At 46.5% G+C, this 27,195-nt stretch overlaps 1 protein-coding gene across 2 annotated transcripts in view; it reads left to right on the top strand.

The window, feature by feature from the left end:
- The window catches only part of LAMA5 (laminin subunit alpha 5), a 670,647-nt gene that overhangs the window by 121,393 nt on the left and 522,059 nt on the right, over nucleotides 1–27,195 (top strand). For both annotated transcript variants that reach the window (XM_069650738.1, XM_069650737.1), the window contains exon 3: nucleotides 22,290–22,407. In XM_069650738.1, coding sequence (XP_069506839.1) covers nucleotides 22,290–22,407 — 118 coding nt within the window. The remainder of the gene's footprint in view (nucleotides 1–22,289; nucleotides 22,408–27,195) is intronic.

Genomic DNA, 27,195 nt, shown 5'->3' with positions numbered 1-27,195 from the left:
AATTACCGATAACCTCCCTGACTTTCTGATTCTTCATCTGTGCACCAGGACACTTGTAAAGTGATTTGAAGTCTCTTGTTATCGGAGCCTGTGTGCTGTGAGCTAATCCTTAAGCAGAGGGGCTTTACATTCCTAAATAATGACCCCACCAGGAAGGAAAGATAAAGGACTTCTCACCTCTCTCCCCCAGACACCAAGGAATGCGTCTCTGGTTCATGTCCCCGTTGGATCTGGGCCCACGGGAGATTTCTATGCCTAGAAGAGTAGGAGGCTGGGTGAGAAGGCAGCTGGTGCCTGACCTTGTGCTAGCAGCTCACGCCCACACTGATATGATATTCTACAACCATGATAATTCTGGGATAAGGGTGTAGAGATGACTTCTCGTGTGAAAGAAATGTATTCTAATACACTCTCCTGCCTCCCAGCACGCCTAAGGGATTTTCCTCTGCGAAGACATTTTGCATCAATCCGTATAAACTCATTTCTTGGTGTGCAAATCTAATGAACTACGGCCTCATGACTTCTCCACCTAGGCCTGGATGTTCCATTGTGTCAAGAGTCTGCAACCTGTGGCTCTCCAGATGTTTTCTACTTGGACTCCCCGGGTCCTTCACCATTGACTATGGTGGTAGCTGTAGTCTTAAAATAACTGGCTAGCAAACTCTTGCTGACCCCCCTGCATTATGTTCAGCAAACTTTGTTAATGCACACTGCAAACCCAATACAATTCAGGTGGCGAGGATTCAGATTTAAAACTGGTGTGCGAGGTGGTTGGACTCTGCGCTATGAAGGCAATGGAACGCAAAGTGCCTACTCTGAGGGAATGCAGCAAGCACTGTGGATCTGCAGAAGGCTTGGAGTCGAAAAATGGAGAGGTTCTCTTGGGGATTGTGATCCTATCATTTAGAAGTGGGCTGTCTTCTTGGACCGTCTTGCCTGGGCTTCTGCTTTGGAAGCATGGGCTCATCTTGGAGACTTGGTTTCGGGATCCTTGGCTGATTTTTAGAGACGGATGGAAGGGGATCCTGTTTGGGTGAAATGGTTGATCTTGAATCCGTTTTTTGTTTAGATACATAGGCTGAACTTGTCAAGCTGACACCTCTGTCGCTACCAGGAATGCATTTATGGAGCAAGACTTTCACTTTTGGCTGTCCTGTGAATGAATATGTTCTGGAGCCATGGTTTCATGTCCAAGACCTATACTGTTGCACTACTGAGGCTTGCCTTCAAGGCAAGACCTCTTCTGCTAGGGGAGGCCCAGTTAACCTAGGAAGAAATTAATCCAGGCATCGAGGCTTATGACTTGGTCTAGGCAGGAATTGATAGACTTTGGCACACAGGATACACTGCTAACTGGGGCTATAAAGGGATTTGGATGTATGGGCAACAATTCTATGTGTTTGCTACAGGAGTGTAGGATGAGGATGGGGCAAGCAGAGCTTTTCCTAGAAGACATCGGAAAGGTATTCATTAAATGAGGGATTTTGCAGGAGAAGAAAGTTCCGCTCGTTGGTTGATCTGGAGCTGGATTTGTTTTTGGAATGTCTGTGGAAGGAGGAGCGCCAGGGTCAGCGGACTTCATGTTCTTGGCAACTTGCATGAGGATGCTATGGTTGACCAAGCTGAAGACTACAACTAAATCGGCACCTTGCAGCGAATACTGGTCCATCATGCCAGACTTTCTCTGGTGCACTCTCGGTGCCATTGACGTAGAGGAGGGTAGATTGCATGCAGCAGTTACAGTGATGAATGTGGTCAAGGTGTGATTAATGCAGGCAGACCACAACCTTCTTCAGGCTCTTTGATGCTATCAGTTATGCACAAACCACCACAATCTACGAAGCATGTGCTACTTCTTTGAAACAGCTTTGTGTTGATGGATGCCTTCTAAGGAGCGGGTCAAACTCCTGATGTAGTTTCATTGGCTGTATAGTGGCAATGAGTGATTGTGATGGCTTTGTGGTTGAACCACAGCAGCGGCCACATTTTCTGACCAAACTTGCCAGTACTTTTCCCCCCCAAGAGAATATGGAATCTATGGCCCAAGGATGCTGCTGTTTCTAGTCGAGGTCAAGGAAGTCCGGGGTGTACGTGTGCTGGGGGCCAGTATGCACACAGATGAACGTCCCTCTTGTCAGAATGACTTCCTTTTGCTTGGTTGCTGGCCAAAGATTAAGCTGAGGAATGGGGCAAGGAACACCTTCTTGGGTTGAGCAAACGGGCAATGGGTTCCGTAACCGAATACAACTTGTATGGTTTTGTAGGTTAAAGAGTTTGGGACGTATTCGGGTAGGGAGGTGTGGCTGCCTCCCAGCCAATAAGGAAGTTCAGAACAGGGTCTTTACCACACAGTAAAGCCCCCATTCCAAGCCTCGTTGGTGTGGGAAGCAACTTTCTTCCCCCGCTGGGACTGAAGTGAGCCACTGGACTCCCTTGTCCCCTTTCTCCTCACCCCCCTTTTCCACATATTGAACCCCCCCATTCCCACCCCACTTACCTGCTGCTCCCTTGTCCCTCGCCGGCACCGGGAATGCTGGTGTTCCCTGCACATCCTGTCAAGGCAATTGCTGCATGGAAAGGGAGAAGGGGCTAAGTGTAGTTCCCTTCTCCCTCTTCCATGGTGGCCATCTTGGATTATAGGTTTTTCAATTTGAGAAACAGTCCATGTGGGGGACCCCTAGTTCAGAAACAGCAAACAATTAGCATCCCAGTATGACATTCCTGGATGCTAATGGCAATAAACCCCTCCCAGGGGGCATTTCTGGTCAGGTGATGGCCTGATTAAGTAATTGGTTTTATTAATAACCAATGCAATGCAATGCTACTAATGTATCAACCCCAGAAAGAGAAGTCTGACAAGCCAGGCCACAATTTGAACTTGTGACTGCAGGTTCCATTCAGATTTTTGTGTAAGCTTAACTTGCAGAGATATCTTAGTTGTTTACCTTACTAGTCACCATATTACCCAGAATCCTCAAGTGAACTGGTCCTAAAGCGATTTGAGCCCATTCCGTTTCATCAAACTGACATGGATTGCTCAAGCTCCTGACTCGAGCTGCCAGGAGGCAGCAATCTCACTGTTTGCTTCCCAAAAACCCTAAAATGTTTGGGCTGGTTGAGATAAGGGTCGAGTAGAATGTTGTTTTTGCTGCTGTTGTCGAGCGTTGGTGGAACACTGTTTGCTGTAGAGCAGTCGGTGAAGGTGCAGTTTCTCTATGGCTGAGGTCTCCAACCTTTTGGCTCTCCAGATGTTTTGGACAATGACTCCCATGATCGCACATTCACTATGCAGGCTTGGGTTGTTGATGGGAGTTGTAGTCCAAAACATTTGGCTAGCCAAAAGTTGAAGATCCCTTGATTTGCATTCATCACTCCAAACTTGAAGGTGAACCATTTGTAATGTTGCCACTGTCTCATCCTGGGCTGCAGCACTGACTGTCTGATTTTGTTCAAGATTTTTGTTACAAAATGTTCAGAATGTACTGCTCGCCTGATTCAATTGATTTCTAGAATTGAACAAACTTGATGACAACTCTTTTGGTGTTATACAATGCGACGCATAGTTATAGCAGAAACTGGCTGAGGTGATCATGAATCTCGGCGTAGTGCCAAGAAATAGCGCTGTTGTGGGGGGCAAGAGGCCATTGGGATACGACTGATTCACGATTTTATCCCTGCTCCACTCACCTCCCCAGGTCAATGTCTGCTTGATAGACCTACTGCTCAGAGCTCTCAGCCACCAACCCTACTTGCTTTATCCCTCTGGTTTATAATACCAACCCTTCTTGGTGTCTGCCACCTGCTCGAGCTGTGAGACCACCAAGCCCCTGTGGTGTGTCCCTCCTGCTCCAAGCTAGAAGACCACCAAGCCTCCTTGGTGACCAGCTTTGGAATGGGCACTCGGGGAAACTGTAGGAAAAAGGAACATAGCCTCTCTCACTGCTAGGAGTTCCATTACTCCTGCCCCAAGGCTGACTGTTCTCAATCCCACCAATGCTGAGAGTTGCCGCACTTTGTGTTGGAGTCCTCTTTCTGTGCCTCTATCAATCTGCCTTGTCTCACAACCCTATGCTCGCCTCCCTTTCGTTCTCTTCTACATCTTTCTTTCCTCTCAATCTTTCTCACAATCTCTTTCTACTTCTAATTTATCCATTCTTTTTTTCTCCTCTACATCCCTTGCTCAGTCTCTTATTTCTTTCTTTGGTCCTCTGTCTCTCGGCCTTTCCAAGCGTTTCGCTCTATGGACATGTCACCACCCTGCAGTGCCCCTCAGCAGTCTACCTGTTTCTTATCATCTTGGTTTGCAGGTCACCCAACCTTTTACCTGCTGAACGGGTAGCTGCAGGTCATCTGGCCCTTGGCAGGCTCCAGGATCAGCTGCAGGATCTTTTCATTCAAACAGGTTCCTTGATTTCCCCCACACCAGCCCCCACGGCCCAAGGAGCTCCTCCAGCCCTTCCCAACCCAATTTACCCTCCAAAGCCGCACCTCCCCTATACATGGCAGCAACATCCATTCAGGAGACGCTAGTCCAGGCTTGGTTTTAACTTTGCATACTGGGATCTGTAGTCCTGGATTTTCCTATTTAAAACCCCAGGGCTACAAATCCCAGAATGGAGAATGTTCGCATCTATGCTGCCAATCACGAGAAGAAGGCTTCATGGGGCCTAGACGCATTGTGGATTTACGGGTCCGGAGCAGTCTCCCTGTCCTTGAGCAGCAGTCTCCCTGTCCTTGAGCAGTCTCCCCACTTCAGGCATCGTGTCCTCTCCAGCCTGTCTGCTTACTGCCTTGCTCCAACAGTCTCTTACATGGTGTGTGCTATTAATAGACCCGTTTATGGGATTTTGGTACGGGTCCAGGGACTCCTGCTCATTTTTTCTCTTGATTAAAGGTTATTCAAATAATGATGCAGTGAAAGCGGAACATTTTTATTTTTGGTTTTGTTGCTAAAGAGCAGAGCGGATAGGCGCTCTCAAGAAGCCCAAAAGCCGGGGAGGGGATTGTCCCAGCTGAAGTTTCCGTGCATCTAAGTACATTTGGGAACTGTTCCTGTCTTCTGTGCAAGATTATTCAGCATCTGCACTTGCACTAGTTTGCAACGAGACAGTTGAATATTTATAGAACGAGACCGTACGCACGAGTTTTTCAGAATTAATGGGTCTGCGCGTATGTTGACGCAGGCGTTTACCCCGGCTTCTCTTCACTGGGTCCTATCACTGGGCCCAGTCTGAGCTGCGCCCTGGCTGAGCTGCGCCCTGGCTGGACAGACTAAACACCGCCTGCAGTTACTGCGTCATCCGAGCTGCTGTTGAGCAAAACATCCAAGGTGACGTGAAATCACGTGCCTTTTAATTATCCAAGGCCCTGTGTATGCTCAGATCCTCTTTGCGAGGATAAGGAGGGCAGGGGCTTGCTCTGTACGAATTCCCGCGGATGTGCAGGCTTTCTTTTGCAAGATCTGGGGCATGTCTGTCTAATCGATTAATGAGTTCAGGCTCAGACTGCACGTGTGGAGGGGGGTGGGGGCGAGGGGTGTTACTAGGTCCAGGGCTACGCTAATATCAGGCCTCGGGGCTAACCTTTTGGTTGTAGCCCTTGAGCTTCTTTTCTGGGCTACAATCAAAAGACCTGGGGCTATACGCCCCTCAGCCCCCCCCTTAGCAACGCCTATGCTATGTGGCAATGCCCGAAGGGCCCAAGCTGGTGTGGGCCTGTTTTCTTTGCCCAATGTGGCCTACTTTGATGACTCACTGCATTTGCACTGTGAAGTAGGTTGTTTTGACCAATGTTGTGTACCAAATATTCTTTAAAATGACCCATTTGCAACATTTTACCAAGTGTTCCCCATTGGGTAGCACTCAGTTTGTCAGAGTAATACATTTCCATTTGCAATTGTGGGCCACGTTTTCATTGGTGCCCAGTCCCATTTTATGTCCCATTCCAACTCTGTACGAGTTCCTTCTACCTGTTGCAAATAAGGCCATAACAGTGACTTATCAACTGGATTCCACCAACATTCCATCTTGACACCACCCGTGGCTGCAAGAGAAAAATGAATAATGCTTCCAGGCTGTCATGGCCACTGGGCAGGAACCACAGTTCACACCCCCTAAAGGGTCCAGTTGGACCCAGTCCTGGCGCCTTTGCCCCTTTGGCCTTTGGCGCCAGGATCATAAAGTGTGCTCTGCACACTTTTTTTCCTTGGGCACGTGTTATTCCATCTCATATTAAGCCTCCACGTGCATCTGGGCTGGGCGTGGCCATAGGAATACATGAAACTGCACATGCAGCATCTGGGAGTGGCAGGGTGGAACCATCTAGCAGAGCAAGGGGGTGTGGCAGGGACCAGACATTTTAAGCCTGCCCCGCCCGCAGGCCAACGCTTTGCGTTATTCTGCTCAAGCAGCATAACGCTCACAGCCGCCTGAGAAGCATCTTGCCTGGTTTCTAGCAAAACCATTGCGGAGGCGCAACTTTCCTGTTTTCTCCAGCAGAATCATCGATGAAGCATCTTTTATCTGCTTGCAGTGACTCCATCCGCGATCGACCAGAGCGCACTTACCTGGTTCTCGGAATACAACTACTGGCAGCGCGCCTTACCTGATCCGCAGCTCGGATACCAACTTTGGAGTTCTACACGTTCCGCTTCCTCGCGGTTGCAGGCATCCTTCACCCGCCGACAGGGCCATGCACCACAACTCTTCTCCAAGCGCCGCCAGACTATACCTGCAGGAGGGAAAGAACAAATGAGGTTAGAAACTTAATAAGGACATTTGCTAAGATCGCGCGCATTTCATCTAGCACTTACCATAAGACTCCAACTTATCTTCTTGGGAACACTTTGGGCCCTCCACCGGTAAAGCGGCTCCGCTGGGCCTCCATCATTTATAAGAGAAAGAGACATTATTAAGGATGCAAACTTAAGTCATGGGACAAGACATTAATAACTAAGGAGAACAATAATCATCACTAAAAACTCCTACCTTCAAAGTGGTTTAGTCACAGCCGGCCTGGGCCGCCACATCCATGGACCAGTGAAGAGACTGGGTCATCTTAAAGCGCCCCTGCTGATGAGAAGCATGATGGAGAGCTCGCCCTAACAATCTATCGGGTGAGCCTATATGGGTAAACGCTTACTCACCTCATTTTGGCACGAAAGGTCTGAGGGGAGTCACGATACCTCCACTCCCTTCTCATTGCCTCTCGTTTTCTCGCAGGGGCATCGAGAGCAGTGTACTTGGCTCCAGTTGGGGGAGAGAAGCGATCCAGGGGAGCCAAATCCAGGGAGGACGCCAACAGTGCCCCAATGTCCCCGCAGAGACCAAGTGAGCGTAACACAGGCCCCCATCCCTACAACTTTATCTAGATCGTGCTGAACTCCCCTGGGATGTCACTTCTTTAGCATGTGGTGAAAAATCACCACATCCCACGCTTCTCCCGTCTCTGCCCTCCAACTCCTAAATTAACAATGTGTACGGCAGGATCACTTCCGATTTCATCGTTTTGGCTACAATAAAATTTGTATCTGGATACATAATCCGGAAGGCCCCCCCATAACTGTGCCCTGCAATTTAAAAGTTGCTCCATTGTGGACATTTGTATCCAACTGAAATCTCGGAGACCCCAATCTCCTCCAAAGCTCAGGTGACCGCTCCCCCATTAGGGCCCTGAATAAGCAATTCATGTCCCCTATGGCCAACATGACACCGGAAGTGTTTCTCTTATGCATAAATCCACTTCCCCGCCCCTGCAGTGAGCAAAGGAAGTGTCCTCATTAAGATATTCCGGTCCATGTGTGACTACGGGACATAATGCAGCCTTCCCAGACCCTTCTGGAGCAACAAACTGATTTTCACCCTTTCAGTTGGGCTTCCCCTATCTCTTCCTTGTTACGGCCATGCAAGTACCCTGGCATGTCTTACGACCCCATGGTGTACTCTGTCGCTGCTAGTGGAGCAGGTGAAAGGGTGGCTACACCATGCTCGATTCCCATTCCTCTTCATCTCCTGCTACTCTTTCTCCTAACACTTCTCTAGGCACGGAAGGATACTCTGCACTACCGTAGGGTGCCGGCTCCGGTCCTTCATATCAAATCTTGTACCCATGGCAATATTTCTATCCTCCATGTCCACAATGACCTCCTTGATCACTGATTTATCCAACCTGACAAAAACATGTCCATGCCTCCACCTTCCTTCCGCTACATCCTTTACCTAGCTCTTCACTACTTCCTGCTCTTCATTTATTTGCTGCTCTAACAGCACTATCTCTTCCTCCATGCTTCTTCCATTTGTTCATGCTCCTGCGTCTCTACCACCCTACACAGCCTATCCTCTATCCTAGCTGGAAAAGGCCTATCCTCCTCCTCCTCCTCCTCCTCCTCCTTCTCCCTTGTTCTCAATCCTTCATCCACTTTTCTAGCCGCCGGGCTCACTCTCTTTCTTCAAACCTTAATCTATTTGTTAACCTAGCAGTCGGGGTTGCTCCCTTTCTGCTCTCCATTCTCATCAGGCTTTCTCTACCTGTAACCATTGAAGGAGTTACCCTTCCACTTTCCTCGCTATCCCATTATATAGGCATCGCAGCTGGTGGAGCCATCACCTGTGTCCATCTCGCAACCACTGGAGTGGCCGCTGGGGAAAACTGAGGTTCGAACTCTGGGTTTGTGTGCCTCTCTGTGGGCGATAAAGGATAGAACCCATATAGGGGCAGTGCAGAAGGAATTCCAGCACCCTCTATTTTCAGCCCTTCCGCCATGATTTTGTGCAGTAGCACCTGGAGCATATCCAGTACTAAACAGGATTACCATAATAACTGATTTCAGATCCAAATAAGCAGACCGACTCAAAGAATATGGCAAAGTACTACTTTATTATCAATTCAATAAAGTAGGGAAATCTGGCAAGCATAACAAGTCGCAGCTTACACAATCTCGAATACATTCCAATTACACATAGGCTTTGTACCCCCATGTGTCAGCTATGATGTCCTCTGACGTGGCAAATAGTAAAAACCTATTGGTTAAGGGAACATATATACCTATATCTTATTTAGGTGTTAGTAACATTATTGGCTGCCCCCTACCAAGTAGGCACGCCTGGAACTACCTCTAGCTTAGTAAAATACAGATACTAGTAGAATAACCGCAGCGGATTGGCTTCTGCAAGTGTATTGTGTAATGAAGCATGGAGAACTGACAGGCATCGGGCTTATGCATGCACACTCGCACATTATCTTGATTATACAGAGGTCTTATACCCCAATATGCTCCATCTATGATTTTATGCTATGTGGCAAATCCTAACCGATTAAAGGAAGGGATTGGTTAGGGGAACATACATACATATAGACTATGTAAGAATTAATACATCGTTGGCTGACCCTTATCTGTAGGACACGCCTTGAACTACCTCTAAATACATATATTACTGAGTATAGCGGACAAAATGGTAGCAGATTGGTCTATGCAACATTGTATAGCAGGTTATCCCTTGGACCCACTGGTTGGTTGGCATACTATCCGAACCTTGATCTTTTGTCTCTTTGCAGCACGTACATGAGACAAAACCTAGGTGCTTTGAATTGTGTCGGATTACTCCCCATTCTCCTAATTCATCAATCATCCCCCCATTGGTCTGCCATAAGCCGAAGCCTTCCATCTGTAGTCAACCGTGTAGCATGCTGTGTGTCCTGGAGCATTTGAGGCAGTGTGAGCACACCACTATCTTCGTCTGAGGCTCTAATTAATAGCCCTGGTCTTTCGACTTCTGAGTCACATGTGAAGAGACCCCGAATTTGTCCATTTCAGCCTCTTATTTACTGCTATTTGATCAATTATGCAGGGTGCTGTTGCTCCTCTTGACCTCTAGAGCCTTGCTCACGCCATCTTGCATATACTTCATACACTTTTAATTGTCCAATACTTCGGCTGTTGCAGATGTTTTCTTCTTCCTTAATCTTCAGAGATTATCCATGTAACTCCTTGTGACTTTTAAGTATTTCTTAAAATACCATCCTTGACCCTAGGCCATCCTTGACTCATCGCCGTCTTGCACATAAGCTGTATTGCCAGCGTCTCCTGATTCTGCAGCCTTGGTCTGTCTGAGGTAGCTTTGTTGAATTCGACATGCGCCAGCGTCCATTTTCTTATCATGGGCGTCCTTGCCACATTATATATTTCTCTATAGCAAGCGTCTATATGTCTCGTCTATCTTGCGTTACTGTGTATTTGCAGTTATTAACAAGTAAGTTACTTCATTCTTCTTTATATCCATGATTACTTTAGCTTTAGATACATATTTCTCTGTGCTTCATTTACATCACCACTCTTGGGTATTTTCATATTGTTTCAGCATAGGTTCCTATAGCTTCTTGTTATGTTAATTTGCATTTATATAGCGCCTTATTTATCATTGGTATGATCTCAAAGCGGCGTTAGGTTGAACGCCCTCGGGAACCGCAGTTCAAGTCAGTAGAGAGGGATAGGGAGTCATAAGGTGTGTGTGGGTGCACCGGCTATGTGTGCAGCTGGTGTTGCACTTGTATGATAGCTGCTTCTTAGCTGTAGGTGTGGTGGTTGGGAGGTCAGGAATGTGTTCATTTTGGTGGGTTGATACCCAGACTGATTTCTGCCTGCGGAAGCCATGAGGAGACGCTTAGGCTAGTGGTGTGTGCTCAGCTAGCTGTGTTTAATTAGGATGATGAGGAGTATGTGGCGGGTGTTAGTATGAGAACAGCTATACCGAATGTGTCACAATACCGCTGTTTTCTAGTTGAGTGATGGTGTATAGGACAGAGTAAGCTGGTGGTGTGATATGGTGGGCTCCACCAATTCAACATCCACTCCCTCCGTTCAACATCCGCTCTATTCGTTCCATCCATCCCATCCACATGGTGAACAGGTGTTGTCTCTATCCGCACCATAGATGACGCTATTGGGCGCACCTTCTAGATTCAACTTTAACACAGTGACGCTATTAGGCATACTTTCTACAATAATAGAAACTGCCACGTTGCCAGGGGGGCCCCCTCAAGGATAAAATGGGATTAACTGGTTGAACCATACAGTATGGGGGGGGTATCGCGGTGCCGGACTGTCACTGTCCACGCCTGGTCCTTGATCTACAAAAAGCTACAGGTAAAGGCACTGTATGACCCGGAAGCCTCACTATGGAATTTCCCCAGAATCTCACCCTCATTCAATTGTGATCTGCAGAAGACATGGGATCCCAATAGGGAGATATAAATGCGGGACATGTTTCTGAATGGAAAGTATGTGACCCTTGAAGAATTTGTTGAGTCGTGGGAGCTAAACTCTGAATACTCCAATACCATTGCATGAAAGCAGCGCTCAGCGCTAAATGGCCGCTCTTCCCGGATGAACCCATCTCATGAATGCATTAGTGTTGTGACCTCTGGGACAGGATCTGGCATATCCGTGATGTATGCTATGATACAATCACACTCCCATTTCTTGAATATAATTAAAGCTACCTGGTGGGGCAGACATGGGTGTGACTCTCACCTTGGGTATATGTAACTGGCTGGTGATCTCTGCCATGTTGGCCAGGTGGCGGTTCAGTCGTAGGTTTCTGCCTAGAGATTTTGCTCGGCATTGTGGGCAGGAAAAGTTTCGGTCATAATGTTCCCAACAGCAAATCATGTTTTCCTCGTTAGATTACACTTAACGCTCCATGATGTGCCTAGGTGAATGCTGACGTTCTTTCATAAGGCATCCTTCCACACTTTCAGTGCGAGGGTACCTTCTATATGGATGTCTGAGTGCATACCGTCTCTCATGCATTCAATGTGGTAGTGGGATTATACAAGGGGTCCCAGCCATATCCCTTTGTCTACTGTTCCAATATTTCGGTGGTGAGGGGGCAGGAACTAGTGAGAGAGCAATTACCTGCTCCTCTACAGTATGGCCCACCATCACATAGGCCATCCTAATTGTTTGGCACTCTTCCAGCCTTTGACATTCTGCTTGTTGGCAGCATGTAAGCAAAAAGAAACCCAGGTGCGGAGAACATCAGACAACTCCCCAATTGGCCAATTAGCTTACCATCCTTCATCAATTGGGTCCTAAATCAAAGGCCTCTTCCGTGTAGTTGACCTCGCTGACTGTTCTCTTCACCTGACTTTAATGGGAGTGAAGGTACATTGCTATCTTTAGCTGAAGCATTAGTAATAGGCCTTGTTTTTTAGTCATGCCACCATGTGTGAGGAGACCATGATATTGTCCATCTTATTCAGTGCTATTTGATTGCATTATACTGGGTGCTATTACTCTCTTCTTGGCCTCTGGAGACTTGATTGCTCGTCTTGAATATGCTTTCTGCAACTTTAATTGTCCAACATTTGACACTCTCAAATGTTTACTCTTTGCCTAATCAAAGAGAAATATGTCCTACGCACATCCTCTTCCTCTTCCACACTTTTTGTACCTTGAAATTGCTTCTTGCGGTGGCATCCTTGATTCTTGGCCAAACAAATATTCTTTTTTCTTGCATTAATCTGTATTTCAGCACCTGTCCGCTCTGCAGACTCGGTCTCTCTCCTTGGGGTTTTTAGCTTACTATTATACAAAACCGACATCCATCCTCTCAACATGGCTACTTTACCCGTGTTATATTTTCTATTGTAGCAAGCTTCTATAGGTCTCATCTACCTTGCGTTTCTGCAATTATACATCTGCATTTTTCCTCGCTTATCTTCTCAGTGAATATGATTACTTTGCATTTGCATGCTCACTTACTTTGTTACTTCAGTCCGATCTTTCTTTGAGTTTTCTTATATATCGTTTCAGTGCGTCCTCGTCTCTTTGGTTCATGATGTCACTTTACACCGGTCAACTTCACTTATAGCTCTTGTATGTTCAGTGGTGTCTGCAGACTTCCTTCTATCACATCAGTTCGAGATTGCATTCGGTACGATTGTGCATATGACGTCTTTCATATCTTCAATGCAGTATGGGGATGATGCAGGTGTCATGCAAAGTGCTTTCTTGCTGCTCTTCCAATATGACAGAGTTGAGGGGGTGGCCTCCGTGAATGACGTGTATATCTGATTCTCTACAATTTTACCATAATGGCCTTATCTGCCTTTTTCATATATCCTCCATAGCTCTAACATATTTTAACTGCTTCTCTTGTTTCCATCCCTTGTGCCTTGTAGTCAAAGTATGCAGGTTCTCCAATACCCCTGTATCCTAGGTGCACTCGATAGGCCAAGAATTGAACATTTTCCCCTTAATTTCCCGCAGCCATTCCTTCCCTATGGTACTTTAGAATTGTTGCCTTATAGCCAGGAAGTACCGGACAAAAATGATTCAATGGAGTCTCAATACTCCAACCCAATTTACCCAAACTAATTTCACCAAAGATTGCACCGATGCAGAACCTGTGGCAGTAAATATTTTCTCGTCCAAAGAACCCCTCTTTTTACCCCCTTCTTGTTTCCTAGTTGCTACCGCAATCACGTGCCGTTCTTGCTTTCACTGCAATCCCTTCAATCTGCTACTTTCTTTAATTTTACTTCTCACTCTTACACAGCGAGTACTCTGCCCGCACAGTCCATACAGTATGAAAGATGCCAAGGGTATACTTCAGGAAGTTATCTACAGGTGGTCTTACCATAAGATGGCACCTCAACTTTAGGTGAGGGCTCCCGCCAACTAGACCAGCAAACTGAAGGGTATTGGGACAAACCTTATGGGCGAGCTGGGTGGGCTACCACCTCACACTGCAAACTAGGTAAAAAACATATACAAGGAACTTGCAACGTAGGACTGTTCAATCACTCATTCAAAGTACTCACCCTTTCAATCCCTGTAACCTCGACTAACTTCACACACATACTCTGACTACCCTCACCAAACCCCTTCAATCAAAGAAACAACCCTCTTTTACCCCCATTTCCCCTCTTGCTTTACCCCCGCCCCCGAAAGTGCACTGACATGAGCCCGAAGCGCTCCGATGTGGTGCTCAATCAAGTCGTCCTGCTCAGCCGGACCATGGTACCACAACTTCAAGGAACAAACGGGCCTTCAATCGATATTGTGCCCGCAAACCTCTTTTTCACAGTGAATGGAAGACTGGTCCCTGCAGTGAGGTGCCGCAGCCAAGCTGTGCAGACAGAAGACCCCCAACATTTTGGAAAGCCTGCTCCCTTTGTGGTCCTCAAATTTGTGAGGTGGACCCCTAATTACCTAAAATCAAGTGGGACCACCACCTGAGGAATGGGTGCACGTTTTGTAAGCAAAACAAGTTTATTGTACAATCGTCTGGGGAGCAGTTAGATGACGCTGTGGAGTCACACTAACCCATGTCTCACTGGACCACAGAAGTTGACACATACATTTTTGTAACAGTTAAAACACTCCCAACTCTGTTATTACAATCCACCCCCACACGTGATTGGCCAAAACCTCTTGAAAGAAATTCCATCTTTCTAAAATTCGAACATTCTCAGTGGTAGCAGTTACCTTAACTACCATATTCAACTCGTGTGTAAAACGCACCTCCTTTTAGGATTTGTCCATGGTAGGTCATGACATCATCAACCAGTTAAACATTTGTGTGCAAACATAATTCATTACTAGTAATAACTGGCCTGAGCCATTTTAACTCTAACTCTTAATTGCACATGGTTCACATAAATACTTCAAGCAATATGAAGAAGGCTGAGTAAACAGGTTCTCTTTGAACTAGCGATAACTATTTCATAACCCCGTTCCCATCTACACATCTTGGGAATACAATTGAAACTCCTGGGTTTCAATTACATTAACCTTCAGCATCGATTCACCTCATGTTTTACTGTTGGCCAAAAACAAATGGCGAAAACCCTCTGTCAAGCTCCCATGCATTCAAGAGATTACATCTGCTTTCTGCAATACTTATCAGACCATAAAAACCATGGTCAGCTCCTTCAGCTGAGTTGACCATCGCTAAAGTCGTAGTTACTTATTCACCCCTCCTCTGGCCTTTGAAACTCAGGATAACCAGTTTCTCAAATGTCAAACCCTGACAGCTGTGTTTTATTTTTTTATAAAAGAGCCCACTACATGTAGATTCATAAATCCCCTTTGTTTTCTCAGAGCATGCATGTTTAATAAATACTATCTTTACTTTAGAGTGGGCCTGCGCCCTTTTTCCCCGCATGTGCTTCTGGGCACTCCATAGTACATGTCTGATTCACGTTTATATTTTATTTGGTGGTTTAAGATGTTTGTCTACATGCATGCAAGTCTAATATATATTAATTTAGGCAAAAAGTAATGCAACATTAATATCCTATTCATTATTAACTACACAGGATACATATGAAATTGCAATATTGCACCCTGTTCGCTGTACCCCCAGTCACAAATATGGTGCGTGCAACGTAAACCCCTCTTGATCCTGGGGATATTTCCTGACCACCCCAACATTGTGGTATAGGGTAGTCATATTTGTTAAATGGCTAGGTTTTTGGGAGTTTTCTAAAGGAGTTATGAAGGTTTGTTCCTGGTGTGGGAGAAGAGTGGATTCCACAAGGTAGGCGCTGTGACGCAGAAGCTGATACCTCCAGCTCGTTTGAGGTTAAATCTGGGTGTTTGAAGAGCAAGCCTGGAAGACGAATGAAGAGGACGCACTGCGGTTTTAGGTGAGATGCAGGGGCAAGGTGAGCTATGGTTGTAGAAGTGGGATGCGTGTTTTTATGAGCAAATGTACCTACCGAGTAACCTTGCCCCATCTATAGCAATAATACAACTTATAGTTGCAATAATACTAGCAGTAATATTACTAGCTGCAATACTATCAGTAGTAGTAATATTAGTGGTAGTTCTAGTATCATTAGTAGTATTAAAAAATACTACCAGTAGTAAATACTACCAGTAGTAGAAGTAGTGATGGTGGCACAACCATTGTAGTACAATTCCAAAATGTCTTTCACATGTAGTAGTATTACCACCGTGATAATTTGTAGAACCACGAGTACTAGTCATACTACCAGTTGCAGGACTTCTAATATGACCACTGCTGGTGGTAGTAAATGTGGTTCTATTATTACTACTACTGGTGTGACAGACTCACTCCAAACTGATGGTGGAAAGTAGAGGCAGATGCCACATATAGCATTGCCCATGTGCCGCTATAACGAATCGGCGCCTTGCACGCTTTCTCCTCTGATGTAACTTCCTCTTTCAGGGGTTAAAGTCCGCTCTCACAATCGACGAAAACAGGAGAAAAATGATTCTAACATTTTACAAATAAGACCGATGTTTCACTTGTGAAAAAGGCATAAAAGATTAATGGTAAAGAAAACGGGACGATGCCTGATCTGAACTATTGATTACCATAGCTTAGCAAATGACACACAAACGCCCCACCCCACGCCACCCATCCGTCCCACCCAGTGATCATTCGCAAGGCGGGGGGAGGGCTGATATGGTCCCGGATGAATGGGGAAGTGTGTTTGTTGGTGTGGGATATCCTGCTCTGGGTCAGGGCCTGGATAACAAACACCCTGCTGATAAGGCAGCCGGGCATCAAAGGCCAGCAGTTACAGGGGGTCAGCGGCAGGGCCCCTGGACCTGCTTCACGGCTTCATCGGCACAGATTGGCATCTCTGGTGCACACAAGTATCGTCTTTACTGGTAACCTCTGTTAGTGCAGGGGGTTTGGCTATTCCCAACCACTTACACACACCCTTCATGTGTCTCGACGCGCTTGTTCGTGTCAACATTGTCGATCGCAGTTTTGTGGGCGGGCGAAAATAGCCTTTTTGTGCTGAAGCAGGCAATCGACACCACGTTCCCAAAGCACTGAAGAAGAGCGCGCAGGGAATTCTCTTAAAAATGGCGAGCAAGATAGTGTCTATGAGGTGTCCCGTTTGAGCATATGTAATGCAGGATGCCATGTCATGGGGGGAGTGGGAGAGGGGGCGCGGGTTCCGTCCTGTGCTTTGATTTCCCCAACCACTGACTTGCATTGACTTGCTGTGAGTTTGGCGTATTTGGTTACTTAATAATTATTGGTCTGGTCTACTGCGCCGAACCACCACCATAGTGGCCTCAAAGCGCATATCCGTGTCCGAGTTTAAGGGTGTAGCGTGACAGGGATCGCTATACCTGAAGTCTGTCCTTTTTTTTTAAATTATTTTTTTTTTTATTAAAGCACATATATAATATTGGAGGTACCCAAGAAGTTCTGTTCCCCCCCACCCCCCCCCCCCCCCCCCACAGCTGTGGCGAAGCCCAGGCGTGCGCTAAACCTACATATCACCATAAATGTATCCTTATTTATCAGCTGATGGCTTTGACGTCACACACAATGAATTCGAAAGGCATGAATCTGAAAAACGTGTCGTGACTTTAATTAGGCATTCTAGTAGCAGCTATCAGCAGTAGGGATTGTGCTGAGAGCTGACTTTCACACGGTGTGATGTCATCCCTGTATATCTGTGATATAGTGAATCAATCCCCCATACTATACGTCATAAAGATCTTGCGAGTCGCCAAGGAGTTCCTTGACCAAATAGATGAATGAGACTGTAGATCGAGTCTCATTGTGAGGCACAGAATTTGGAGGTTGCCTGCAATATCCATTCTTCCTCTGGTAAGGCTATTTTATTCCTTATCATATTTCGGCACACAGTATCATCTTTTTTAAATAAAATCTAATCTCTTCTAGTTGTTGATCTATATAATCCATGTCGAATCTCTTTTGATGAAAAGACATTGAAATGCAAATTGTTGCGCAAAAATAGTTTGGGCTTAATAAAATCCATCTAAAAGCTGATGCGTAGCTTACGTGATGGCATGCAGTTAGATTGTCGCTCTCCTGCGGTAAAAACCAGCAGTTCCCCAAATAAACTTCTTCATAGTATAAAAGGCCAGATGTATGTTTGTCCCATGCCATCATGCGCAGTAGAGGCTGCCCAAACGCACAGAATGCTCCGCTAGAGGGAACTGTTGCATTAGGATAATCAGTGGTCCAATTCGCATTGCTGCGCCTGTTGTCACCGCTAGAGGGAGCTGTAAGCTTAGGATATACAGTGGTCCTACTGCGTTAATGAAGACGTGCACTTTGGCCCGTGTACGCAAGTTTTACGATAAACTGTTACTTATGAAATTATTGCTCTTAAGTGTCGTATTTGTATTTTAGAAGAAGGGAATTTGAAAAGCTAGTCAAGCTTTTGATAAAGGTTTACAGATGGGTACTAACATCCCACCGCCCGCTGCTTGAGCCAGCGCAGAGTGCAATTCCAGCGGTCGCTGCAGAGCTTCATTACAGGGGCCCTAGTGATATTGTGTTGACAAGGCCCCAGATGAGCTTTTGGAGTGGAAGTATTCTACTCCCCATGTTTAGCCCATGGCCCTGCTAATCCTTATGGCCATATGGTCATTCCCATCCATTTTCTGACCCTCTCCGCCCAAAACACATCCTCCTCAGATCTTTGAGCTGGCTTTTTCAAGCCTTGCCATCAAACTCTGTGCTGGAAGTGCCTTGCAATGTTTTTTCAAAGCAGTTTTCCGAGAGTGAATGACTTAATTGGAGTTGGTAACATGCTGCTGGTGTAATAAAAATGCCAACCAGGTCTGCCTTCAGCCACTGGATTTATAAGCTCTCGAGTGTCCTTCAATGAAGTCCTGTTAAAAACCAGCATTGGCACAGCCAACAGTTTTGGCTTGTGTAGAAGTATTAGCCATTGTCCAGCCACTGCTATTATATTCCCCATCTACTTTCACCATTTTGAACCTGCCACCATTGACGGTAATACCACCATGGCAGTGCCTGGCAAGTGCCTTTCCCATACCTACACAAAAACCAACCCTATTGTTGCCAATGCTTGTTTGACGTTGGTAGTAAAAGATTTGCAGGGTGTTTAACAAAATCCCATTACAAATGGGAGTATTTTTTTTTTTTATGTAAGTGAACCTATACTTTAACACTGAGCTGTTTTTTCGTAATCCATACCACGTTTCTTCCACGTATTAATGCAAATGAGAAGGTGTTTTTTTACCCTCCAGTTCCTTGTCAGATAAGGAAGTTATGCTAGAGTTCCCTCCTCTGGCAGTGTCCCGCAGGCAGAACTCATCCGAGCAGATCTGTAGAGGGGTGGGGTGGGGTGGTGTCTGTGTGTGTGTGTGTGTGTGTGTGTGTGTGTGTGTGTGTGACTGTGTGTGACTGACTCCTCCTACGTCTGCGTTACGTAATTTTTGTACGGGGTGGAATGTATCTAATTTTCAAGGAGTATCTTTAGGGATGTTTGCTAATCCAGGTAAGTAGTGACGTCACAGCTAGCCTGCCAGGAAAACGAAAGAAAGATTGTTAGCTTTTACAGATTTTTCAGTCTGCCTTTTACTATAGGAATGTATATTTTGTGTGGTGCTTGTATAGTGCTTTACCCCGCTGCCGCGTGTGTTTCTAGGGGTGAAGGGAAGAGTAGAAGGGGGATCGTACGAGTGGTAATGGGAGGAATGGAGTGAAGGGGGTGGTCTTATGTAACCCATTGAAGTATACGTGGTTTCATTTTTTGAACTCTAAAAATGGGCTCCCATGGGCCACAGTCGTTGTGGTTGGGAGGAAGCTGGACTGGCATGCGAGGGCAGCAGGAAGGAAGGAAGGAAGGAAGGAAGGAAGGAAGGAAGGAAGGAAGGAAGGAAGGAAGGAAGGAAGGAAGGAAGGAAGGAAGGAAGGAAGGAAGGAAGGAAGGAAGGAAGGAAGGAAGGAAGGAAGGAAGGAAGGAAGGAAGGAAGGAAGGAAGGAAGGAAGGAAGGAAGGAAGGAAGGAAGGAAGGAAGGAAGGAAGGAAGGAAGGAAGGAAGGAAGGAAGGAAGGAAGGAAGGAAGGAAGGAAGGAAGGAAGGAAGGAAGGAAGGAAGGAAGGAAGGAAGGAAGGAAGGAAGGAAGGAAGGAAGGAAGGAAGGAAGGAAGGAAGGAAGGAAGGAAGGAAGGAAGGAAGGAAGGACCCTTTGCTACCCCCTTCTATGTCTCTGCAAATCAGCAAGGACGCGCAATTCTTATGACACGAATTTAAAATGCGTCAAATGTAGCACTTTGAAAGTATAATACAATGTATAATAATTCTCATCCAATGCATAGTAGGGGCTGGGTAAATACCCACCTAGCGTGTTATTTGGGTATTAATTTATGAACATGAAGTGGGCCTTTGGGGATTGCCAATGCATCGTGGGTGTCCTGTGGTAATTGGGCTATTGACCTTCGGGGTGGGGATTCTCAGATTGGTAATTGGCACTGGAGTCCGTAACTTGGTGTTGGGAGTGAGTGCGGGTCGGAGGGGGAGGGGGAGAGGGAGTGAAGGATCGGAGTGATCTAAGGTTGCTGGCAGCTCTTTCCGGTCATGCGTTTTATCCCCTTCCGGACTCAGTCCTGCAACCAATGGTGAAAGAGTCCCTGCCTGTGTGATACGTATGTTTCCATCTCATGACGCACGAGCTTATTTCTGACAGAAATAAAGCAGACCATTGAGAAAAATTTTACTCCGTGCAACCTTTCCCCGTGAAGCTCATTAATTGCCTTAAGAAACGATGAGGTAGTAAATTTTTTTTTTATGCAGTAAGTAAAAGTTGTCTTTCTCTTTTTGTGTTAATAAACGTCAATCCTCTTTAGGCAATCCACAGGACGCCGGTATTTAAAGAGATTCGGACTGGGTACACTGAAATAAAACTATGCCGAAATCGACTCGCTATGGCCCTCGTACCATTGTTAATGACATGCTGTGCTCTGCTGATAAATCGGTGCAAACACGATCACAATTTATGAACGATACCTGTTGCTCAATCTTGCTACCCACGTATTTTATTTGTCTGTATTATCCAGGTCAAACCCCATCACACATTGCACAGTCCACAAACCTATTTCGTCAACTCTCGATCCTCACTAAGAAAAACCTAGTTATTTAATATCATATTGGTTCTCATATATTGGAAAGCAATGTCTCCTGATTTCTTGTGGCTGCTCTCTCCATGTGTAACCTTTACCCGACACGTTTCTATCCCTGATGCTTCTACTGCTTGAACATTCATCAGGGGATAAGCTGTGTAGTATTGAGTCAGACTGTGACTGAAAGTGCGTTGAACTGAATGGACAGAGGCATTTTGGAGATAGAGAACAGCACAGAAGAGGTGTAAATGTAAAGAAAAGATACTTAAGGATGAAGTCAGGTGAATCTATTATTGAATATTAGAAGGTTTGAACTAAACCAGCCACTAGTATTGAGTAGTCGCTCCACACGCCTCACTCGGAGACCAGATTCAATGGAAAGAGATCAGGAAGCAATGATTTCAAGCTACAGCAATAAGGAGGATAATACGAATTTCCTTGAAACTGATATATTTCTTTTTGACATACTAACAATCAGGTGTGACTCCTCATTCCACACAACCAAGACAACATATCACCCCCCCCCCCCCCCCCGCCTCGATGGATTTTCTATCAGTAGAAGCATTATGAAATGAACACAAATAGTTTGTGTTGGGGTGAAAATAAAGAGAAATGAGCGGGTACCACAAAATGTTAGTTACTCTGTAAAGACTTTAATCTTACTAGTAGCCCATAGAGTACATCTTATTTGGTGATGCCCAAAAAAAACAGAATTACACCTTTTCAGGCAATGCTAAGCAAAAAGAAACCGAGGCAATCACTTTAAAAAAGTCTTGTTTGCTTCTCAGTATTAGACTTTTTTTTCCTTCTTTATTCACTCTGCTCCTAAGGCAGAATGCATACATGCGGGTAATGCGTTTTGGACGTTTGGTCCCTCGCCTGGGCCAAATCTGCATGTACACTACGCCATTCGTAGGCTACCAACACCTGCTTGTCTTCGATAATAGTGACGTCATTTCTCTCTCGCGGCAATGGAGCGGTCACAGCTCTGTTTTTTCTCACCAAGCAAGCCGCATTGTGGGTGACCCGTGCTTGTCAAATACAGGCAGGTGTTGGTAGCCTATGTATTGCATAGCAGCCTGTACATGCAGATTTGGCCCTGACAGACTATTGGTCTGAAATGCATGGAGCAGTTACTACCAGGGTGAGGCCAAAACGCTGAAGGGGCTCCCTTGGTTTCTTCACACATTTGCATCTCATTTGCACAGGTGAGATGCAGCACGCCGAATGCTGTATAGTTGCAAAGTCTGTTTTTTTTAGCTGTCAATGTTGCTCATCCTTCCCACTCCTGTTGGTTTCAATATTCATTCCTCCATTCCATCGCTCCTGCCAGTTGCTGCAAGATGAAAATGCTCTAAACCCAGGCTAATGTCACCTTGTTTCTTGATTTCCAGCTTTTTCACGTGGCATACGTCTTGATCAAGTTTGCAAACTCCCCTCGTCCAGATCTCTGGGTGCTCGAGCGATCCACGGATTTCGGCGTCACCTATCAGCCTTGGCATTACTTTGCCTGTAAGTATCCCCTGAGTGTCCGCAACATGTGTCCGTTTTAGATGACTTCTGCCCGTTTCTGCTTTCAGTTGTGCTTTTTTAATTAAATGTTGTTTGTCCTAATTGATACCCACCTTTTCCCAAATGTCCCCCCTCTGTCCATTCACTAGCCATAATGGTTCTCCAGTAATCCTGAAAAGGGATGGATGGATGGATGGATGGATGGATGGATGGATGGATGGATGGATGGATGGATGGATGGATGGTTTTGAATTAATCGTAAGCCACTAGCTATTGCTCTGTACAAACCTGTAGACCATCTGCACCATTACAGAAGGTGCCAAGCCGGATGTCAGCAGTCCAGTCCAAACCGCAAGGCCACGGCCCCTCTACACAGGGACTCCAGCAACTCTGCAGGATTTCAGCCCTCTTGGAACTAATCAGGGAGACGTGAACCCTGATAACCGCCACCAGTTTGCTGCTGAGTTTGGGATCGCTTGTGCAAGGCACAGAACTGTGTGCAGACTGCTTAAGTGGAAATACTTGGTGAGGCAAAAGGTCTCAAAACTCTACCGTGCAACTGTGCCCAGCACTGACTGGAAACTGCCTGAGGCGAATGTGCCCTCAACAGTCCAAAGCCCAATAAGGGCATGGGCCATAAAAGCTCTGAATGATGTACAGCAACCGTAGACTGAAAATACTTAAACAATTGCTCCTTGGGATTACACATGCAACTGATTCCCTGATTTTGATAATGAAGTACAAAATATTGTTCTCACTTAAATCCACTGAAGGCACCTGATAAAGGCAAAGTCTAATTAATGATTTTGTTGCCGGAACTAGTTATCCCGATTTTTGTGTAAATTGTATATATTTTATAACTCAATTGGACTTCTTATATAAAATAATGTCCTTTTTTAAAATTTGTATTTTTGTCGCTGCTGGACAGATTTTCTTTTACAAAATTTGCTTTTTAGTCATTACTACTATCTTTATTTTCCTTCAGAAATTGTATTTTCCGAGCTACTGAGCACACCATCGACACTTCTTGCCAACTACACATTCGACTCCAAACTACTCCCTATTTTTCCTCCGTTACCATGTTGCATGCTGTCCACCATAATCTGGCACTTCCATGGACTCCTCTTGGCTTTGGCTCCCACAGTCCTCCCACCTGATCACTATTTTGTTTCTTTCCTCTAAACATCCCATTTACTACTCACCACAAGATCATTTTAATCTCATTGACCCACTCTTTTCTCTTTACTACAACCCCCTCTCTTTCCTCACGTTCTCTCCCACTTGCTGACCTCACGATCTGCTATGGAATGTGCAATCCTGCTGCAATAAAACCTTTTTTCATACACACCACTTTGACTCCCACCGTCCACAACAATCCGTGATGGCAGTGAAGGAAAAGTGGTTTGAACCCCACAACACCGCCATGTTAGCAGCCCTATACACTGAATCTGCTATCTCCCCAGACACTCCTTGCCTTTCTAAGTGAGGTGGAGGGTTAAGTCCAATGATCAAACATATTCCCTCTTCTCCTGTTTTCCCCACCCTGTATTAACTTCTGTCCTCTTTTATGCACATCAGGTTTCAACTCCTTGCTCCCACTCCTCTCTCTCCTTCATCTTCCACCCTGCTGCCATTCTCCAATCTCTCCTATGACCTCGATCTCGTTATGGAATCTCTCCCCTCAGAGTCCAACCCTAGTCCTAGGTGGCCTTAACCGCCCTTCCTTGACCAAGCCATATCCGCTTCTCCAGACTCCTTTCTCTCCAAATACTCTACTCTTCCTTAACTATCCACCCATGGACACAAACTCTCTGGACTTGATACTTCCCCTCATCCTCCCTTCTGTTCTCATGCTCCTCCATTGATGCCTCCACTATCTCCCCTGCTCAAAGTGTCTATCCCGTACTGCTACCTTCCACCAAGTTGGATCCCTAAATGTAATGTTTATCATGAATTCCTACTACCCTACGTCGATTTGGTGATCAACTCCCTCCAAGCCCTCTCACCCCTTACACCTGCTCCATTGAAACAGCATTTCAGGACTTTTAAATTGTTCTTGCCTCCCCTTTTGACCAATTATATTCTGTTTGCTCCTTTTCTCTTTCCCTCACACCCATCTCCAACCCTGGATCTCCCCTGCCATTCAGAAGGAAGGACTAAAATGTGATTACACCTTTACTGACGCAAATCTTTCTCCCCTTCCCTCCTTACTTCTTAAAAGGAGGCTCGCCTGTCACTCTTTTTGACCTATTGAGCCCCGTATAAACAGGGTGCTCTTTTTCTTCAAGAGAAGATGATCCTCTGTCCCAACCAGAAATCTCCGTTCAGCAGGCCATGGCTGTCTGGTCATGCCCAGGTTTAAAAAGAAATTGGTTGGCGGCAGAGCTTTGTCTGTTGCGCCCCTTCTCTCTGGAACACACTTCCTCTGGCACTGAGGTTGACTGAAGATCATGGTAAATTTCAGAAACTACTTGAGACCTTCCTCTTTCCCAGGTAATACGTATTTCACCTAGTCCTATCTGAAGGTTTTCCTGTTAAGCACCAGGTTTCCCCTGGGTGGCAGTGCACTCTACAAACAAACTTAAACATAACTCTTCTCTGCCCTGAACTCTGCCTACTGCACCTCCCTAATTTTCTCTCACCTCTCACCCCCGTAAACTTGTCAGAACCTTCTAGTCTAATGGATTCCTTCCTGCCACGGATTCCTCATCTATGATCTCCTCATCCCAGCGCAGCTGTTCTCCGAAACATTTGCAACGCAAGGGGCGCTGCGCGCTGTGTGTCTGGTCCATCTGACTCCTCTACATGCCCCGCACCGGAAATTACATCAGGGCCAGTAGAAGTACTGGTGCCGCACCCCATCACAGCAGTTGCTTTTTTCCGCCTACTCTCTTCGCTTATTGGGAACGTGCTCATTGAGCTTTTCTACGTGATTCACCATGCCGACTCCGTCAAATACATCCAGTTTCAAGCCACACGCGGACTGCTGTAGGCTGATCCCGGTCGCCGATCTGCACTGTATTTGCTTGTACTTACTGGGCGAAGACCATGACGCCCAGGACTGTGGGTTGTGTAGGTCGGTGCACCCAAAGGCCCTTGAGGAGCAAGCAGCAACATTTCTAACCTTCATCCAAAAGGACAAGTTTCCGCGGTCGAGGTTGCAGAGTGCAGATCATTGTTCTGAAGATTGAATGGCTCTGTTTGTGGAGAAGAAGAAACACTGCAAGAGGTTGCGCTCTCCAAGTGAGTCTTTTCACCAGCTCTTTTCTTTAATGAAAAAGAGCCAACGCTGTAAGAATTCTTCGGAAGCGGTCGGTGCAGGTGCCCTTCCCAACCCAATCTTTCACGAAGGAGGGATAGGTGCATTTTCACCTGAAGATGCTTGACATCTTCACAAAGGCACCAGCGGCGCTGGCCCTGGCACCTCTAGTGCAGGCAGGGGCACTGCTGGCTTCAGCCACAGTGCTGATGGGTCCACCTGAGTCTTCTGCGACCGGCAGGGTGCCCTAACACGGCCACTCGTGCACGCTTACGAGTTTGGGCCTGGTCCACATGGAGAGCGAGACACCCCAGCGCCGACAGGCTCTGCTGGAATTAGTCAAAAAGGTATGACATTTATGACGAAGAAGGCAACCAGGTCCTATTTGGTTTGGAACCCATGGATTCTAGGGAAGAGGGACTTTCCCGAGGAGTTATATGGGAGTGGTGACATGCTGGACCTGGCAGCTGATCTGCAAGCGGCCAGCGGTCTGGACACGTCCCAAAGCTGGACATTTTGCCAACACCAGATAGATTTTAAGCTGCTTTTCAGCACCTGTTGGCAAAGGTGGCCAATACCCTGCGTCTCCCAGCGCTGTCCAGATCCAGAGTTCAATAGGAACTGCTACCCTTCAACGTGGTGGTGGAGGCTACAGTGTTGAAAGTGTGTAAGAAATCTGCCTGTGTTGCCCCAGTGGGCAGGGATCTGGCAAGGAAGCACCATTTTTCACCTTTGGACCCAGCTTTCCTCTCTGCCCACGCATCACCTGAAAAACTGGTGGTACAGGCCGCTATGGCGAGCCTGAAGCCCTCTTCCTTTCCGTCCCTTCCACCGGACAGGGAAAGAAAAAGGCTGGACACATTTGACAAGAAGGTGCTTGCTTCAGGCAGTCTAGTCCCGTGAGCCATGGATGCATCTTGTGCCATGGCGAAGTTCTTCTTTGGCCGTCGGGGTTTGCGGATGACGCCCACTCGAGGCTGCTAGATATGCCTTTTGACAGACCGAACCTATTTGAAGGTAAGTCTGACTCCTTCCAAAACGTCCATTTGTCTAAGGCGACTGCCAAGTCCTTGGGACTCATCGTCCAGCAGCCCACTATGCAATCCTCATCACGGGCCAGGGATTTTCACCCCTATCCCGCATTCACCCAGAGGGGCTGTGGACAACCTGCCTCAGTAAGGGGCCAAGGCAGATGCTTCCAGAGAAACACAGGGAGAGGTTTGCAGTGAGGATTGAGCAACAGCTGAAGTCCTGTCGGCTCCCCAGGGCACCAAACCTCAGTGATGGGCTCCAGCACCCGTCGCCGGTGGGGGAAGGCTATCCTTGTCGGAAGGGAGTGGCTCGAGACCTGTATGGCCCAAGCATTGAACATGGTCATCAATCGGGGCTATTGCCTTCCTTTTCTCTAACGTCCACGGTCCACTGGCCATCACTCTCTTCGGACCGCATCCTTGTGATGGAGGTCCATCCACTTCTGGTGAAGAACGCTATCAAACTAGTACAGCGTTTTCACCAAGCTGCTGGCAGTG

The sequence above is a fragment of the Ambystoma mexicanum genome, chromosome 3p, assembly GCF_040938575.1.
Source record: "Ambystoma mexicanum isolate Mex_15411 chromosome 3p, UKY_AmexF1_1, whole genome shotgun sequence".
Taxonomy (NCBI): Eukaryota; Metazoa; Chordata; class Amphibia; order Caudata; family Ambystomatidae; genus Ambystoma; species Ambystoma mexicanum.
Note: the sequence above shows the minus strand (reverse complement) of the source record. Positions and strands in the feature narration are given on the sequence as shown.